General features: G+C 36.2%; 2 protein-coding genes across 2 annotated transcripts; both read right to left on the bottom strand.

The window, feature by feature from the left end:
* Positions 1-291: 291 nt before the first annotated feature.
* On the bottom strand, positions 292-2,189 carry LOC137748634 (uncharacterized). The gene is made up of 2 exons (XM_088680299.1): positions 2,012-2,189; positions 292-930 (listed from the first exon to the last, which is right to left on the bottom strand). Exons 1-2 carry the CDS (start codon positions 2,184-2,186, stop codon positions 515-517), a joined length of 591 nt encoding a protein of 196 aa, XP_088536425.1. The 5' UTR covers positions 2,187-2,189; the 3' UTR covers positions 292-514.
* A 10,168-nt stretch (positions 2,190-12,357) lies between these two features.
* Positions 12,358-15,665, bottom strand: LOC137748349 (large ribosomal subunit protein eL6x). The gene is made up of 4 exons (XM_068488494.2): positions 14,537-15,665; positions 13,340-13,446; positions 12,728-12,906; positions 12,358-12,626 (listed from the first exon to the last, which is right to left on the bottom strand). The coding sequence occupies exons 1-4, from the start codon at positions 14,791-14,793 to the stop codon at positions 12,471-12,473; spliced, it is 699 nt and encodes a 232-aa protein (XP_068344595.1). The 5' UTR covers positions 14,794-15,665; the 3' UTR covers positions 12,358-12,470.
* Positions 15,666-17,067: the final 1,402 nt, after the last annotated feature.

The following is a 17,067-nucleotide window of genomic DNA, read 5'->3' as shown; positions in this document are numbered from 1 at the left end:
CTGCCACCCATGCACTAGTTAGACGTCTAGGCGTTAGGCCCCTACCAGCCGCCTAAACCTTGGTAACGCGCATGCACTAGTTAGACGTCTAGGCGTTAGGCCCCTACCAGCCGCCTAAACCTTGGTAACGCGCATCCAAGACTGGGCTTTCTCTAGCGAACAATGAAACAAAAAACAGTTGGATCAATTGGTCAAACGGGATCTAACAGTTTTTGTTTCATTAATGTGCAAGTTAGCTGTGTATTGAATAACTTTTGCATCCAAGGCCAGTACAAGCAAAGGGCTGTCCACTTAGAAACAAGAACAACCAAGTATTAATATTTCAAGACCAGTACAAGCAAACCAAACCCAAGTACAGTATCCATCCGCCAGCCATCAGTCACTACGGACGGGGCAGGTGAGCTTACTCAAAGACATATATACAGACTACAGAGTGCTGAAACTCAAAGAAAATAAAGAAGAAAGCAACAGCCCAAGACTAGACAATCCAACAGCATCCTCGCCATCAGCAAGATTACGGGCTGCGAGGAACTAGGTTGAGAAGGGGGTGGCCTTCTGCAATGAATTTGCTTAAATCCGGGCAGTCCTCATCCTCGTGGTCACAAAATTTGCCACAAAGAAGACAGAACATCATATCAGCATACCTCAGCCCACGGCCATCCAATATTATGTAGCCCTTGCCAACCTCAGTTACATTGTCTGGTATACGTTTCAGGTAGGGGCATGAATCACTCCAGTGGCCAAACACATTGCAAACTTCACAAGGGTGTTTGAATTGGAATCTGAAAGGTTTCTCAGCTGTGAATGCCCTGCTCATTTTCTTCTCTTCTGGTTTTGATTTTGGAGTAGTAGTATTCCCCTCGTCAAGTTGGAGTTTAGCCAGATTCTCTTCAACAGCCTTTTCATTTTTGACTTGAGAGGGAGGGCCATCTGGGTGTTTAAGGAAATGTGGAGATACATTAATTAATAATACAAATTGCACAGTGCATATATAAGCTAAGTAAGCAAGCCATCTGAATTTGAGTCGGGCCCTTAATTACTTTGTATTCTCGATCTCATTGAGTCATCAAATAATTATTACTACTGATTCATGATCAATTAAGTTCTACTCTGTTTGGGTTAATTTGTTAGGAGGATATCTCATTGAATCATCAAATACCTACCACTAGTGCTTCATGCTCAATTACGTCCTACTCTGTCTCTAGGTTAATTTGTTAGGAAGATAACAAAGTCTGCCATATGCATGTCATTGCCACCTGTGTGTGTGTGTGTAAATTGCTACCGGCCTTCTTTCTACCATTGTGGTTAAGTGTGCAAGCACAAGTCCTCAATGTTGTGGGTTCGTGTGTGTTTGCGCGTGTGTAAATAACTAACGGCCTTCTTCCTACCATTGTGGTTAAGTGTGGAAGCACAAGTCCTCAATGTTGTGGGTTCGTGCATGTGTGTGTGTGTGTAAATAGCTCCCGGCCTTCTTCCTACCATTGTGATTTAAGGGTGCAAGCACAAATCCTCAACGTCGTGGGTTTGAAGGCTGGTATCCTCAAGGGAATTATATGTATAAATAGCTAACTGAGAATAATAGATAGTCCCCTACGCATGAAATTTGTTGAGAATTAATTCTACACAAGTAGAGTAACTGCGGGAGGGCCAAATCAAAAAGATTTGGGACGATACTTGATAGATCCTACAGAAAGTTATGCTCAGTTCGCATTATGTAATGAGGCATGGAAAGGAAACAAAATACACATTTTCAGCATAGACAGGGAATTTTTATGAAGACGAAAAATTAGGCATCATCAAGTACCCTAATTAAGTTCAAGCACGGTAACCCTAAAATCATATATACATCGAGTTAAATAAGCTGCAAATTCGAAATTAGAGATAATATCTTCCTCCTCACAAACCCTAAAACCATAACAAATTTGCAAATCTTCTTCCTCCTCACAAACCCTAAATCCAACAAACATGCGAAAAAGCACACCAAGAGAAGAGGGAGGAGCCCGGATCTCACCTCCGAGCTTCGTCCGTTGGCCTGGAATCTTCTCCTGCCCGGATCCGGATCCTGGTCCGGCTAGGGACTTGGACTTGGACTTGGCCTTAGCCTTGGCCTTGGCCTTGGCTATCGCCCTGGATCGGGGGTTCATGGTTTTGTTTTCAAGAGACGAGAGAATTTGGGGCTTCTGCATGGGAGGCTCTAGAAAGGTGGTTTATATACTAAATCAAAGTAAGGTGATTACGTCATCAAGCCTATTTCTTTTAGGATTTATTTAGATGGTGCGAGCTAGAGCTCGGGGTTAAGTTTTTATTTATTTATTTTTATTTTCTTAAAGGAGGACATTCTAAATCTCAAAACTCGAAATTGGTTCGTCGTTTTGAGTTTTGAAATTTAGAATGTCCGTCAACAATGGGGTTGATCATTTTGAGTTATGAGTTTTAGAGTGTTCTTTGGAATGGCTTAGAGCTTTGAGTGTAGGGCTTGGGTTTAGAGTTTTTAACCAATACATGAATATAACTTTGTTAATATGACATTGATACTCAATACGAATAGGGATAAGACCAAGAGACAAATATTTTTACAAATACTTTTACACTTTTTTTAAACCTTTTGATCACATGAAATCCAATGGTTCTTATTTATTTATTAAATGACATGAATGCTTATGTGGATTTTAACTAATATTAAAGATCAAATAAAACTGGAAAAAAAAAAACGTAAAATTTGGAAAATTAAAACTAAAATTCAAAAAGAAAGAAACCCTAGTTGTTCGCTGTTCTCCCCCTTTGCTGATATGCTTTTGCAACTCCATGTCTTGTATGGCAATTACATGAAGTTGAATATATTACCCTTGTTCATGTTATTTCATTTGACCTAATTCCAAACCTTGTTGTGCGCTTGCTTTTGATAATTTGAAAAAATTGAATTCGGTTTTTCAAAATTACTGCATCTGGGAACTGCTAACGGAGTTTCTCAAAAAATCACAAAATATGGAATCTCTCGTCTTAAAACACAAAGATGTAAGATGTATTTTCTCTTATATTATGTGATACCAATATCACCTCTATAATATTGTGTATTCCCATTCAATTTGTTCTTTTAAAATTACCAACAGAACAAAGAAAATATTTGATGAGAGCCCGAATACACATAAAGGATGAAGTTTGAATCCAAGTCTGAAAAACCAAAAAAAAAAAAAAAAAAAAAATTAGTTAATGATTTTTTTATTAGGGTTCAAAGCTTGAATCCAAGTCTTGATCAAAATGGGAATGGGAGAACCAATTTCAGTTTAAGTTTCTTCCTTTTTTTTAATTTTCCAGATTTTATGTTTTTTTTTTCAGTTTTATTTGATCTTTAATATTAGTTAAAATCCACATAAGCATCCATATCATTTAATGAATAAATAAGAACCATTAGATGTCATGTAATCAAAAGGCTTAAAAAGAGTGTAAAAGTATTTGTAAAAATATTTGTCCCTTGATCTTATCCCATATGAATATCATCGTTCATGTTGTTTCTTATACTTTATTGGGTTATTTTCGACATGGTCATACCGTACATTCATTTTATAGAAAATTAGATTTTAATCCCTAAATAAGATGAAATTTAGAAAAATGTCTTATTCAACATTAAAATTTGATTTTAGTCCCTAGAATCTATGTAATGCCACCATATGTATTCAATGTTTTTTTTTTTAATTTATAATTTTATGAATTTAAATTTTATGAGAATATTATAAATTTTAATTCTCATTTTGGTAAGCATCTTATATAAGAAAATGTTTTCGTAGAGATTTTTCGGTACATTTATGTATTTGCATATTTTCTTATCTGCCACTAATTCATTACAATATATTTTAGGTACGAACATTTCGGTACACTGGGTTAGTATAATATGTTTAGGTACAGACATTTCGGTACACTGGGTTAGTATAATATGTTTAGGTACCAACATTTCAGTACACTAGTTTAATATCATATAGTTAGGTACAGAAATTTCAGTACACTTATGTTTTTACATATTTTCTTATGTGTCACTATTTCACTACAATATATTTAGCTACAGACATTTTGGTACACTAATTTAGTAAAATATATTATGATACGGACGTTTAGGTACACTAATTAGAGAAAGTTCAACAAAATTAATGAATTAAAATGTGTATAATAATAAATTTAAAATTTAATGTAATAACATTAAATAAATTATCTATTAAATATAAAGACAAAAATATAATATGAATTTGAATTAAGTACACATTAAGGGACTAAAATCAATATTCAATATAACACCAGATTTTTATTAAATTTTAATCTTCTTGAAGGATTACAGTTCAAAAACCCCTTTATTTTACTGTGACAGACATGCAAGCTTCATTTACAAGAGTACATTGAACAAAACACCAAACATTTATTTATTTTTTATTTTTGGAAAAATGATATAGAGATCATATTTTGTAGATCACATGATGCGGCACCTAACGATTAGATTCTTTCTTAGGAAAACTAATGAAAATAGCTTGAAAATTTTGAGTTTTAACAATAAGGACAAAATATAGGGTAAAGTGAATATTACCAAGATTGATTTTTTAGTGTAAAATGTGATTTTTCGTTAAAGTGAACAACACCGAGAGCTTTTCGTTAGAGTTCCTTTCTTTCTTTAATGATTTGGAGAAGAAATCCAATCATGTCATGCCACATCATGTAGTTTACAAAATACAGTTTGAGGGTAATGCTAGGTAGACTAAATTTGCAAACTAATTGACATGTCACTAATAAGAAATAAACACTTTAATCAATACTTATGTAATAACAAGGTTTTAAAAATCGTTAGGCGCTAGTCGGGCGGTGGGCAGGGGCCTAGCTCCTAGGCGGCTAAGTGGATTTATGTAAATTTATTACATATCTTGTAAATAAGAGTCTATTTACACCTAAAAAAAAACTATACTTGTATGGATAATAAAATAATAATAAAATGCAAATTAGGTACACCATTTCCATATATATTGGATGAACTTGTAGTAAATCCATTATTTGCAAATTAGGTACACCACTTTCATAAGTATACCACCATAATAAAACCAAAAAAAAAAAAAAAGCACACAATAGAAGAAAAAAACTGCCTAAGACCACCTAGCCTGCCTGGAGTTGTCTAGGCCAATTTTTAGAACAGTGAGTAATAATCGTTATGAACAACAACGGCGACGATGGCAGTTGCGCGTCGTCACAGACGACCAACAGGCGCGTGCAGCGTGTGATGTCATTATGAAATATGTCTTGCCAAATATAGTTAATTTTTTCTTCTGAGTTTCGAAAATAAAATTTTCAGAACATTCATCTACGATATCACTTGTTTGTTCAAAATTTCCATTAAGATACTCAGCCTAATATCTACCCATCATTTTCTTGAAAAGTTCCACTTGCATGTAAAGTTTCAGCCTATAAAAAAAATAAATAAAGCCTTGAGTTTTGTTGCATAATTGTAAGAAGGGAACTTTTGATCTTAGAACATTTTAACATTTTAAATCATAGCAATTAGAGGATTAAGGGCACCACAGCAGTCGAAATTGCTTCTGGCCTCCACTGGTATTTTAATTAATTTGATTTAAGGGCACCACAGCAGTTGAAATTCCTTTGGTCTCTTACATGGTGCGGTGCTCGTGTTTCTTGGGACAAGACTGGTGGTGCTCAGCTAGCATCCATCCCAAATTCGGGATCACTGCCCCATGTAAGAGACAAGGGTGGTGCTTAGCTAGCAGTCGAAATTCATTCACAGTATTGTTGAATTTGATTTAATTAATTGCACTTGGAGTAACCAGAACCATTGGGTTCAGATTGGGGCACACATTGTTTCGAAGCCTCTTTGAGATAGATGAACACCATTTCTCCGAGCAGCCATACAAGCAATATAATCTGGAGTCGTATTAAGAAGTAACAACCACCGTTGCCACCACCAGCTGCGGTGGCACCCAACAAAACTGTCATTGTTGTGTGCAGTTTTCGTTAAACAACCAGACACTGTTTTCTTCTCTCCTGTTTCGGTTGTTTGTTTAGAAAATCCCAAAATCCCACTGCCTGTTGACCAAAGACCCTCTCCTCAACCAAAAGCACCCAACCTCTCAATTAAGCAGCAAACAAAGGGAAGCACTGGCAGCCAAAAATATAAAATAAAATAAAATAAACAAGCTGCCCAAAATCTACATCCAAGCTCCAGATTCTTCCCTCGCACCCTCCCCACCATTCCACTTACCAAATAATAATTCATAACATCATCTCAAAATACATTCAATATCCCCTCAACAAATGCAACCAACATTCACAGTAACGTTCTGCGAACACAACCAAAACCACATTCAAGAATAATCAGCATACAAGCATAAAACCAGCAAAAACAAGATAATAATAAAACAAACATCAACCAAACAGATTAAACACGAGAACATACAATACAGCCCAAATTATGCATACCCAATAAGATTGATCAAACCCGCAACCCGGATTCGAATCTGATAACCCAAACTCGACTCGATCCGAGGTTTGACCCATATCCAACCGGATCTGAATATTCTCTGGAATATTTCCCTAGCGTTTACTTTTTCAGATTTTGGCTCAGTACCCCTCTTAAAAAATTTTGACGGCCAATTCAGTTTAGCAAAATTCTATTGTTTTAAAGTAGTTTGGTAGTTGACCACCACTTGAAATTGTGATTGGTGGAGATCTGACCGTTGGATCATAAAGAAATTTTAGTATGTTGTTCTAGAAGCTTAATAAGTATCTTAGGAAGTTACCGATTCAATGTCTGGATCTTCTAGATCGAGTTATGTAGTGTTGTTGACCCTACTATTGACCGTGACTGACGATTGATGACACGTCGGACACCAAGATGGCCAATTGCTAGCCAACACCCGAGGATGACACAAGCCATTTCATGAATGCATATGTCGAGAACATGTAAAACATGCATAATAATTTCACGCGTAACTATGCAATATATTATTCAAGTACAAACCTTAACAAAATATAATAATCCACTGCCAACAATTTAAAACTGATAATGTATAACATGTTCAGAGCATACTACTAATTTGAAATACAAGCGGAAGGGATATTAGAAAGTGCGATTACAAGAGATGTCCTACGCAGAGAGGAGGACATAAATTCACTGATATGGGAATGCCTCGTAGCTCAAGTCATATGCCTCGTTCCTAGGTCTTGAAGGGGGCGCAAAACAAAACATGAGTGGACCAAGTTTATACATAGTAATACTAAAACAATTACTCTTCAAATGTACTAACCCCCAATTTTAGAAAAACTCAAATAGCTAATAAGTAATAGGTTTTCCAAAAACCCTAGCATGCCATAAAACCTTCATAAAACATATATCGTATCTAGTGTGCTTAGTAGTGGTAACACAATTGCGTGAAGGCATATATAGATCTTCCGCTTGAAGGCCCTACTTCGCCTGCTCAAAGGCATATATAAATCTTCCGTCCGAAGGCATATATAAATGAATATCCACCAAGTAAGCACATAAAAATTATCAACGTAATCTTTCCAAAATATATCTCATCGGAGCTCAAAAGCTCAAACATCATATCATAAATCATATGCATAAATATTTCAGTAACGTAAATTCGATAGAGCATGATATTTCATAAAGCGTAAATCCGATAACTTATAAACCTTTCATAAGATCATGCTTTTCATGTATGCATTTCTAAAAATAAAACATGCATTTTGGAAGGGACACTCACAGATATTCCGTCGTCGAAGAGCCATTTGAACTAGGTGGAAGGGTTTTACACTTTCCAAGGTGGTGATGGTCTGGACTCCACCCACTACGTGGGCTTTTTATTTTTTTTTTCAAGAGGTATTCATCAATTTCCCCCCTCAACTTTAATTTTAGACAATTTCCCCCCTCAACTCTCGTAATTAGTCAATTTCCCCCCTCAACTTTAATTTGGCCAATTTCCCCCCTCAACTCTCAAAATTAGTCAATTTGCACCCTACTGTTAATTTTTTTATTTATTTTAATTTTCCATCTATTCTTTTCTTAATTTTCAATCTTTCTAATAACTTCCAACAAAATACTAAAATTAACATAAACTCACCTGCATAATATAGGGTAAAATGGACAAAACATAATACAGTTAGTAAGTGATATGGGTTGATTATAAGAAAAAGTTATGAATCGGGTTTAAAGCATGTAGAAGAAGAAATAATAACAAAAAGAAATAATAATCCTAAACTCATGGATCAGACCTATTTCAATAAAATGAGTTATTCTTAATAAGGAGTCGAAAATTATGAATAGACTAGCCATTTTTTCACTAAAGCTCGATTCTCCACAATTTACTTGAACTTAGCTTTCACTTTTATAAAGAAAATTGTATTCACATACAAAAATTTACACATCAATCCTTTTCGTTATCAATTTTGTATGGTCAAAAATCAAATAAAATTACTCCATACTGATTTATTATGACTAATAATACTATCTATGATAAATTGTAAAATTCTAAATTTTAATCTATTTGTAATAGGATAAAGATATAGGAACATGATTAACATTCATCTTATTTAGTTTCCTACACAAACTTGTTTAATTATGATCAAATTAAAAAATTAACAATATGGTGCAAATTGACTAATTATAAGCGTTTAGGGGGGAAATTGGCTAAATTAAAGTTGAGGGGGGAAATTGACTAATTATGAGAGTTGAGGGGGGAAATTGGCCAAAAATAAAGTTGAGGGGGGATATTGGCTAGTGGTCACAAGTTCAGGGGGGGAATTGATGAATACCTCTTTTTTTTAATTATGAAACCACGGGAAGAGTTATTGAATGGTTTTAATGTGACATCCCACATCGTCCAGGGAAGTGATCCTTAAATGTATATTCCAATCCCTACTTAGCACGAGGCCTTTTGGGAGCTCACTGGCTTCGGGTTCCGTAGGAACTCTGAAGTTAAGCGAGAAGGGGGCTAGAGCAATCCCATGATGGGTGACCTACTGGGAAGTTGCTCGTGAGTTCCCAAAAACAAAACCGTGAGGGAATGGTAAGCCCAAAGCGGACAATATCGTGCTACGGTGGTGGAGCGGGGCGGGGAAGTGATCCGCCCCGGGCCGGGATGTGACAAATTGGTATCATAGCCAATCCCTGGCCGGAAATGTGCCGACGAGGACGTCGGGCCCCTAAGGGGGGTGGATTGTGACATCCCACATCGCCCAGGGAAGTGATCCTTAAATGTATATTCCAATCCCTACCTAGCACGAGGCCTTTTGGGAGCTCACTGGCTTCGAGTTCCGTAGGAACTCCGAAGTTAAGCGAGAAGGGGGCTAGAGCAATCCCATGATGGGTGACCCACTGGGAAGTTGCTCGTGAGTTCCCAAAGACAAAACCGTAAGGGAATGGTAAGCCCAAAGCGGACAATATCGTGCTACGGTGGTGGAGCGGGCCCGGGAAGTGATCCGCCTGGGGCCGGGATGTGACATTTAAATTATGAACCAACTAACTAGGCGGGCTTTTTATCATTTTTAAAGTTTGGTGTGTGTGTGTGTGTGTGTGTCTATATATATATAAGGGAACTATTATTAGCACTTCAAAAATTTCATTCTACACTCCTTATAAGTGTATTTTTCTTTCTAATTATAGAAAGTTTGGAGTGTAAAATGAGATTTTTGGAGTGCCAATAACAATTTCCATATATAAATGTTATATGAATTATTTGGATAATGTTTTTTTCCTTCATATTATGTACATATAAATGTTATATGAATTATTTGGATTATGTTTTTCTTCTTGGGCCATCATAAGTCATATTATGTACATAAAACAAATGGGAAGTGTTAATGGCACTTCAAAAATCTCATTCTACACTCCTCACAAGTGTATTTTTCTTTTCTAATATAGAAAGTTTGGAGTGTAGAATGAGATTTTTGGAGTGCTAATAACAATTCCCAAACAAATAAATTTATTATATTCATATAATATATAATAAGTTTATCTAAATCTGCCTAGTCCGCTTAGGCACTAGGCCCCATCTCACCGCCATACCAGCGTCTAGCATTTTGTAGAACCATGGTTATTTGTAAATATTGTTAATGTTATTTCAGTATTTGGCACCCCCTTACAGTCGATTGTCATGGACTCATGCGTTGATCATGGATGTATGTCGGGATCAAGGTTTGACACTTTTTCTATGTGCCACCTCATTCTCGTTCCTACCCTATAATTCTTCAGTTAAATAACAGGTTATTCTAAAACATATACTTGATATTCTATCAACCCCCGTTTGCATGAAAACGTTCCTTATGGTGCATGAACATCCAGTCTATTATCAGCCAAGCAAGTTCCTTTCTTTCAGCCTTGACCTAGTAACAAATTATGCACTTGCTCACGTACTCGGCAATCTCTTTTCATCCCAGACCATTAATAGAAAGGTCAAATGGTAAAGTACATTTTTGTGCAGCCTGGATGCATATAGCATAAGCTGAGATGTGTGCCTCGTCAATGATCTCCTTTTTCCAACTCCTCATTGTTCGACACATACATCCGGTCACCCTGCATCACAAGGTCACCTGCCCTCCGTAATCTCAATTCTCCGTAAGCTCAACTTGGTTTACAATGACACACCCCCACACACAAGGAATAATGTTTTCTACCACGTGATTTTCTTGGAGATTGTTTTCTACCATTTATCATGATATCGTTGTTGGTAGACGCTATGGGAACATTTTCATCGTACATTTGTCTGGGAATCATGAACATATGTTTGAGGCAAAGTTTTAAATGATTGATGTGTTTGAACTTGTGATTGATGGTAGACAATGCTTTCTTCTTATATCAATTTAAACTTAATTGAGGTTGATGATAAAGCGAAAAGAATGTGTAACTTTTCCATGAAACTAGAATGCATTACTTTTGCTAGACATGGTCGGTGGATGCAAAGCAGGCTGATTCCTATAATTGGTGATTATTTCTTTCCATTGAACCACAAATGACGTATCTAACATTTCAAAACAAAACCAGATGCAACCATTCATCACACTCGATAAAATACAAGAGTTTTGCTCCACAGAACCATCTCTAATTTGCGGCACATTTGTTGTAACATTGCACTGTTCGTTTAGACATCAGCATGATGCAACACCTTAACTTGAGTATCGGGTTTCGCTGCACTCGATTGCACTGCAAAAACGCAGGTGACAATGTGGTTTGATAACACAAAAACCAACCAGAGCATGCTTCATGATTACGGTAATCCTAACTTCAACCTCGCCGAATGTAACTTGAAGCTTCAACCTTTTTTTTTTCTTCTGTCGAAAGCTTGAGGGACAATAAGGACTTCTTCAAGCAGATATCGAGCTTTTCCGGGTGAAGAAAAGGGGGAGATGCTCTTGCTATTGCTAGAGCATGTCGTATGAAAAAAGTATTTCGTTCAAGAAAAATAGGTTTTTATCGTTAGGAAAGAGAAGCAATTGTGCTGTAAAGTAGCAAAATCTGTATCAGTTCTATTCCTTACTCTAAGAGCCCCTTGCAAGTTGCGTGCTAAGAACTTGGATCATTGTTGTTATCTCGAGCAATGATGTAATAGAAGTAACGATAATTGCAGTGGTAATATTTATTTTGAATACAAGTGATATTGGAGGAATTCGGGAAGCATGTACCGTTGCTACCATCACCTGCGTTGGCGCCCGATAAACTGTTGATGTGTGCTGTGTTCGTGCAACTCAAGTCAACAAAACCAGATATAATCCAACAGCAGCAGATCGTTATGGTTTTGGTTTTGGAGTGGTAAATCAAAACCAAAGGCTTCTTCCAATGAAGATGAAGAACGGCCGAGGGACTGCCCGCTTGAACCGAGGAAATTACTTGTGAACGAGTCCTGTGCAAACTGTGACTAGCTCATGTTCGTCTAACCCTTCCATCCTCTGAGTTTGAATAAATGCCCTGTTTCATTATGCTGAAGGTGCTGTTTTCTAATGTGTTGGATCTAGCCTACCATGTATAGTCGACTATAACACTAAACAAGCAATACAAAAGTTTCTTTATAAATAGATTTTCTCACACCCCTTCACACAGACACAGACAAACCCACACCCAACCCCACGACCCGCCCCCACCCCCCACCCCCCCCCAACACCACCAAAAAACATGTTTATTTTACCCTTCAATTCTCAATTTATTCAAACCAAAGGCGAAAATAAAAAAGTGCAATGGGGAATGTGAAACCACTTCCCTGAAAAAGTGAAACAAAACATAGCTTAGGGGTTTAGGGCGTGTGAGAACCACTTCCCTGAAAGAGCGAAACAAAACATCGCTTAACAAAGAGAAAAAAAAAGAGGTGTGAAGAACACATGATCTGAAGCAAAATCTGTTTATATGTCAATTGCAAATAGAACTTAAAGATTACAACCACTAAATCGAGTTCAAACACAAATGGAACATTTGTAGGATAAACTTTTTGGCTTCGTCTCTAGAAAACAAGCTCATGAGGCTTCATGCCTTGCTTGAGAGAAAACCTTGCAGCTAAATACTCCTTCATATAGGCAATTCTGTTGATGCATCTAATCAAGGGTGTATCAACAGCCTTCTGGTCATCTTTTTTCTCCTGGGGAAGTACATTCTCGTCCTACAATTTGAAGAAAGAAATCAAAGTTAGAAGACAACGAAAAAAAGACTGTCAAATGAATGACCATCCACAGTATACACTTAAAAGATAAAAGACCCAACCTCCTCCGCTTCAAAGAATTCGCCTTCTCCCCTTCTCTTTTTCTTCTGGACTTCCTTTGCAAAATACTTGTCATCAAACTTAACCGCATTAACCTTAGAGATGTCAATCTTAGTCTGAGCTCCAATCACGTAAGACTGGTTCACACGTCTTAGAGGAACACCGTTAATCTTGAATGGTCCTGGAAAAGCAAGAAACAACAGCAGTCAGAAACATTCCAATACAGGGACACAAGGCACGGAGAATATATAGGGAAAACAACACTCTTACAACTACAAATCCAATCACCAACATGTACAGACAAGTGGCTCTCTTGAACTTAAACACACTAACAAAATTAATCACTGTAATCTCACGGTGTAAATAGTGACCATTTTCAATGATAAATGGCCACCGCTTCATCAAATTACAACTAAACGTTCATCAGCCTGTTTTCCTTTGTAATATATTTGTATCTAATATTAATATAGATTAAACCAAGTCATCAGCTCATAAACTGAAATCAACCAGCAGAACAACTGACAAAAAGAATAAGACTGATAAATCAACCAGACCAATTCGATAATGAAGAACTGAAACAGAGGAAACAACGTTTAAGGAGAACAAGAACTCACCAGTGACCAACAGCAAGCCAGATGAAAGCTGCTTCAGAAACACAACCCTCTTTCCCATGAACCTCCCGGCAAGAATGATCAACACAGTACCTGGAGTAATGCTAGCCCTACATGATATAAAGGAAAGAAAATACCTAGACATTATTAGGTATCCAAAGAAGAACACACAGAAAGGTTACCACAACTCAAAAACTTATGAGACTATAGAAACCAATCCAATTGAAAGTAAACAATGAAAGTTAAAAAAAAAAAAAAAAGAATTTCCATCTCGCAGTTTGTGCATGTTAGGTCGCAAAAAAAGTAATCCATTTTTTACTCTCCGTGTTGTAACTTCCACACTATATATCTCCACTTTCAACGTTCCCAATTTTTTATCCTCGCGATTGAAATGGATATTGAAAATCATAAACAGAACCCCAATACGACAATGTTAAACAGAATACATGCACATTGCTACATCACATCTCAACATTTTGCACATTTCAGGTGCCAATTTTAATGCAGAGCAATAGTACCCACCCATATGCCCCATCTGTGCTAGCAAAATCCCACCTATTTCTCACTTTCGACCTATTTTTCGGTATTTTCTCGAATAAAAATAAAACCCCACTACCTAAAACTACATACATGATGGAAAAAGGAAGTGTTATTAGCATTCCAAAAATCTCATTCTATACAAGTGTTATTAGCACTCCAAAAATCTCATTCTATACTCCTTAGAAGTATATGTTTCTTTCCAAATATAGGAAGTTTGGAGTGTAGAATAAGATTTTTAGAGTGCCAATAACAATTTCCTAAAAAAAAGTACTCATTAAAAAAATATACAAATTAGAACTCGTCTGAAAAGTGCTTTTAAATGACAGCAAATTTTAAACAACAAACGCTTTCAGAGGAAATATTTTTGAGTTTAAAAGCAATTGTAGTGCTTTTCTAAGATACCCTAGTTTTACTCTCAATTAGTTCCAAAAACACCTTCACAGTTATCTACAAAACATTTCCCAAACCAGCCATTAGATAGATAAAAGGTCACATAATTCAGACAATAATCACACAGGAGCACACATTTTTCTCAGAATCCAAACACATTAAGACAACAATTCAGCACATCTTCTCGTCAATCACCAGCCAGAAAGAAATACAGACATACACATAATCTATAGATATAAAGATGATTGAGAAACAGGGAAAGAGAGAGACCTGAGCTTTGTGGGCTTGGCATTGCGCTTGTTGACGAGAGGCTTCTTAACATCATCGGCGGGGTAAAACTTGGGGCGCTTGACAGCCGGGGCCTCGGCCTCGGCCTTCTTGTCGTGGCGGGGGAAAACGCCGCCGTTCTTGGCCTTGATAGCCCAAAGCCCTCGCTTGTGGTACGTCTTGGACCTCGATTGTTTCCGAATTTCTCTGATCAGATTTGGGTTTCTGACCACCTTTGAAATCCTCCGCTCCGGCGCCATCGCTAACACTCGGAGGTGAAGGTGAAGATTCTCTCTCTTCTAATCAGTCGCTCGCCAACTATAGTGGGTTAGAGTTAGACCTGTTAAAAAGGGATCGTGTTTGTGGTGTTTGTATCCTTTTTTTAACTATAGCCGTTATTTTAATGAATCATGTCTTGTCAAATTCATTATTTTAACTAGTTTTTAACAGTTGGTTGGATAATAACCCAATTCGTTAACGAGATGCGTGGTTTTGTGTCAAGTTAAAGAATCATGCAATAACTTGTCATGCTTAATATTAAGTCTGGCAACAAGATATTTTATTAGGTTCTTAATAGGTAATCCGTAACAATTCAACTCGTTAATAGATTCTTACGGCTGGTTTGGTATTGCTGTGCTTTAAAAAAAACTGTTTCTGCTGTGCTGTGAGAATAAGCTCATTTCTGTTGCTTCACGTTTTCAGCTTTTTTCCACCCAAAACTGTGAAAATAAGTTGTTTTTAAGTGTTTACCAAACATTTTTTTAGCTCAGTTTTTTTTATACCCACTTTTTATAAAAGCATTTCAGTACCAAACAAATACTTAATGATTGACTTAATAATGACCCAACTCGTTAACATGTTAACCCGAAACCTATTATTTTAATGTCGATTCATATTTGGATAACAGTCTGTGCCAAAAATGTCAAGCCTAGTTAAAGTCGATGTTTTAGGTGTGTCCTAAAAACTGCTTTATTTGATTTCAATCAACAAACTTACTAAGGGTTGGTTAGGTATTGATGTGCTTCGAAAAAAAAGTTGTTTCTACTGTGCTGTGAGAATAAGCAGCTGTGAAATAAAGCAGCAGAGTGTTTGGTAAACTTTTTTGTAAAAGTGCTTTTGAAAAAAAAAAAAAAAAAAAGCAGTATTATAGTGTTTGGTAAACTTTTATGTAAAACAAATGTGAAAAAAAACCCGTTTTTCAAAGCTAGATTTTGCAGCTTCTTGTTTTTGGCTTTTTTTTCACCCAAAACTGTGAAAAAAAATTGAAGCTAAATGTTTACCAAACACAAAAACAGCTCACAGCTTTTTTTTATACCAGTTTTTTTTTAGAATCACCTCAGTACCAAACCAAGCAAGATATGTTTTTAGCTCATTTTTTGCTGGTTTGGGCTTATTATATTAACACCTCACAAATTGTTGAATAAACCTCGCATACTTAATACACCCCACATTTGCTTTTTCACTTAAAAATTATCTTAATACACCCCACATACTTTCCTATAATACCCCACACCCCACATTCTTAATATACACTTTATATTTTGTACATACATCCCATATTTTCTATACACTCCACATTTCTCAAATCTTATAACACTCATTTTTAATTTTCAGGGATTGAATCTAACCATTTGAACGTTTAATTTGTTGAAAGATTTCAAATTAACTGATCAAATTGGTTCCATTACCTTAGTTCGACAAGTACTCCACCATCGCTCGTGAATCTCGGCAACGTTACCCCATCCACATAGAAGAAGATGATCTCAAGGGTTGCCATACTTGCTAACAAGATGGTGGTCACTTGTAGTAGAATAAGGAGCCCTGGATGATATTCTTGTGGTAGGGTTTTTGAGATATGAAAAATTAGGAGCAATATTTTTTTAGAGTTTTTGTTTGCTGCAAATTTCCCCATAACGGAAGAGAGGATTTTCCCAATTTTTTCATAGCAACTTTCATCATCTTTCACTTCACGTACATCACTATTAAATAGAACTAGACCTAGAGGCTTGAGGTTGGAAAAAGGCAAAGGGGCTTGGGCATAGGATGCATCCAATGCACAATCAACTGATCAAGGGGGGTTAGGGTTTTGTTTAGCAATGGAGGGTTTTGATAGTGGAGAAGATAAATAATAAGTTAAAAGTGCTTTGGGGTGTATTTAGAATTTTTTTTTTTTTTTAAATACCCAATAAGGTCAAAATTGTCATTGCATAATGGGGTAAATAAGTCATTGAATATTAAATTTTAATATGGAATGCATTCAACACTTTGTAGGATGCTAATATAAAAAGCCATAAAAAAATTGCCTATTTAAAAATTATTGTAAATGGCAGTAGAAAACATAGAAAAGCAAAAAGCAGGTTTATTATGCTTTTAAAAAAGTTTTTTTTTTCTTCAAAGCATAGTGAATAGTGCCCATTTAATAAAAATTTCAAATGATAAGTATACCCCTGCATATTTTACAAAATGACAATCTTTGCTTTCTTCATTATTCTCTTTGGCAATTATCATATCACATTAAATACTACATTATTTTT

Source organism: Pyrus communis, chromosome 2 (assembly GCF_041283825.1).
Source record: "Pyrus communis isolate YQ-2024b chromosome 2, ASM4128382v1, whole genome shotgun sequence".
NCBI lineage: Eukaryota > Viridiplantae > Streptophyta > Magnoliopsida > Rosales > Rosaceae > Pyrus > Pyrus communis.
This window is presented reverse-complemented; position numbering and strand designations above follow the sequence as displayed.

Excerpts from the sequence above, each read along its gene's own strand:
- LOC137748634 (XM_088680299.1), bottom strand. The coding sequence starts at position 2,186 with ATGCAGAAGCCCCAAATTCTCTCGTCTCTTGAAAACAAAACCATGAAC. Across the intron at positions 931-2,011 it reads CCAACGGACGAAGCTCGGAG|ATGGCCCTCCCTCTCAAGTC; the intron begins GTGAGATCCGGG and ends TTAAACACCCAG.
- LOC137748349 (XM_068488494.2), bottom strand. The coding sequence starts at position 14,793 with ATGGCGCCGGAGCGGAGGATTTCAAAGGTGGTCAGAAACCCAAATCTG. Across the intron at positions 13,447-14,536 it reads GCCAAGCCCACAAAGCTCAG|GGCTAGCATTACTCCAGGTA; the intron begins GTCTCTCTCTTT and ends TATATCATGTAG. Across the intron at positions 12,907-13,339 it reads TGGCTTGCTGTTGGTCACTG|GACCATTCAAGATTAACGGT; the intron begins GTGAGTTCTTGT and ends TTGCTTTTCCAG.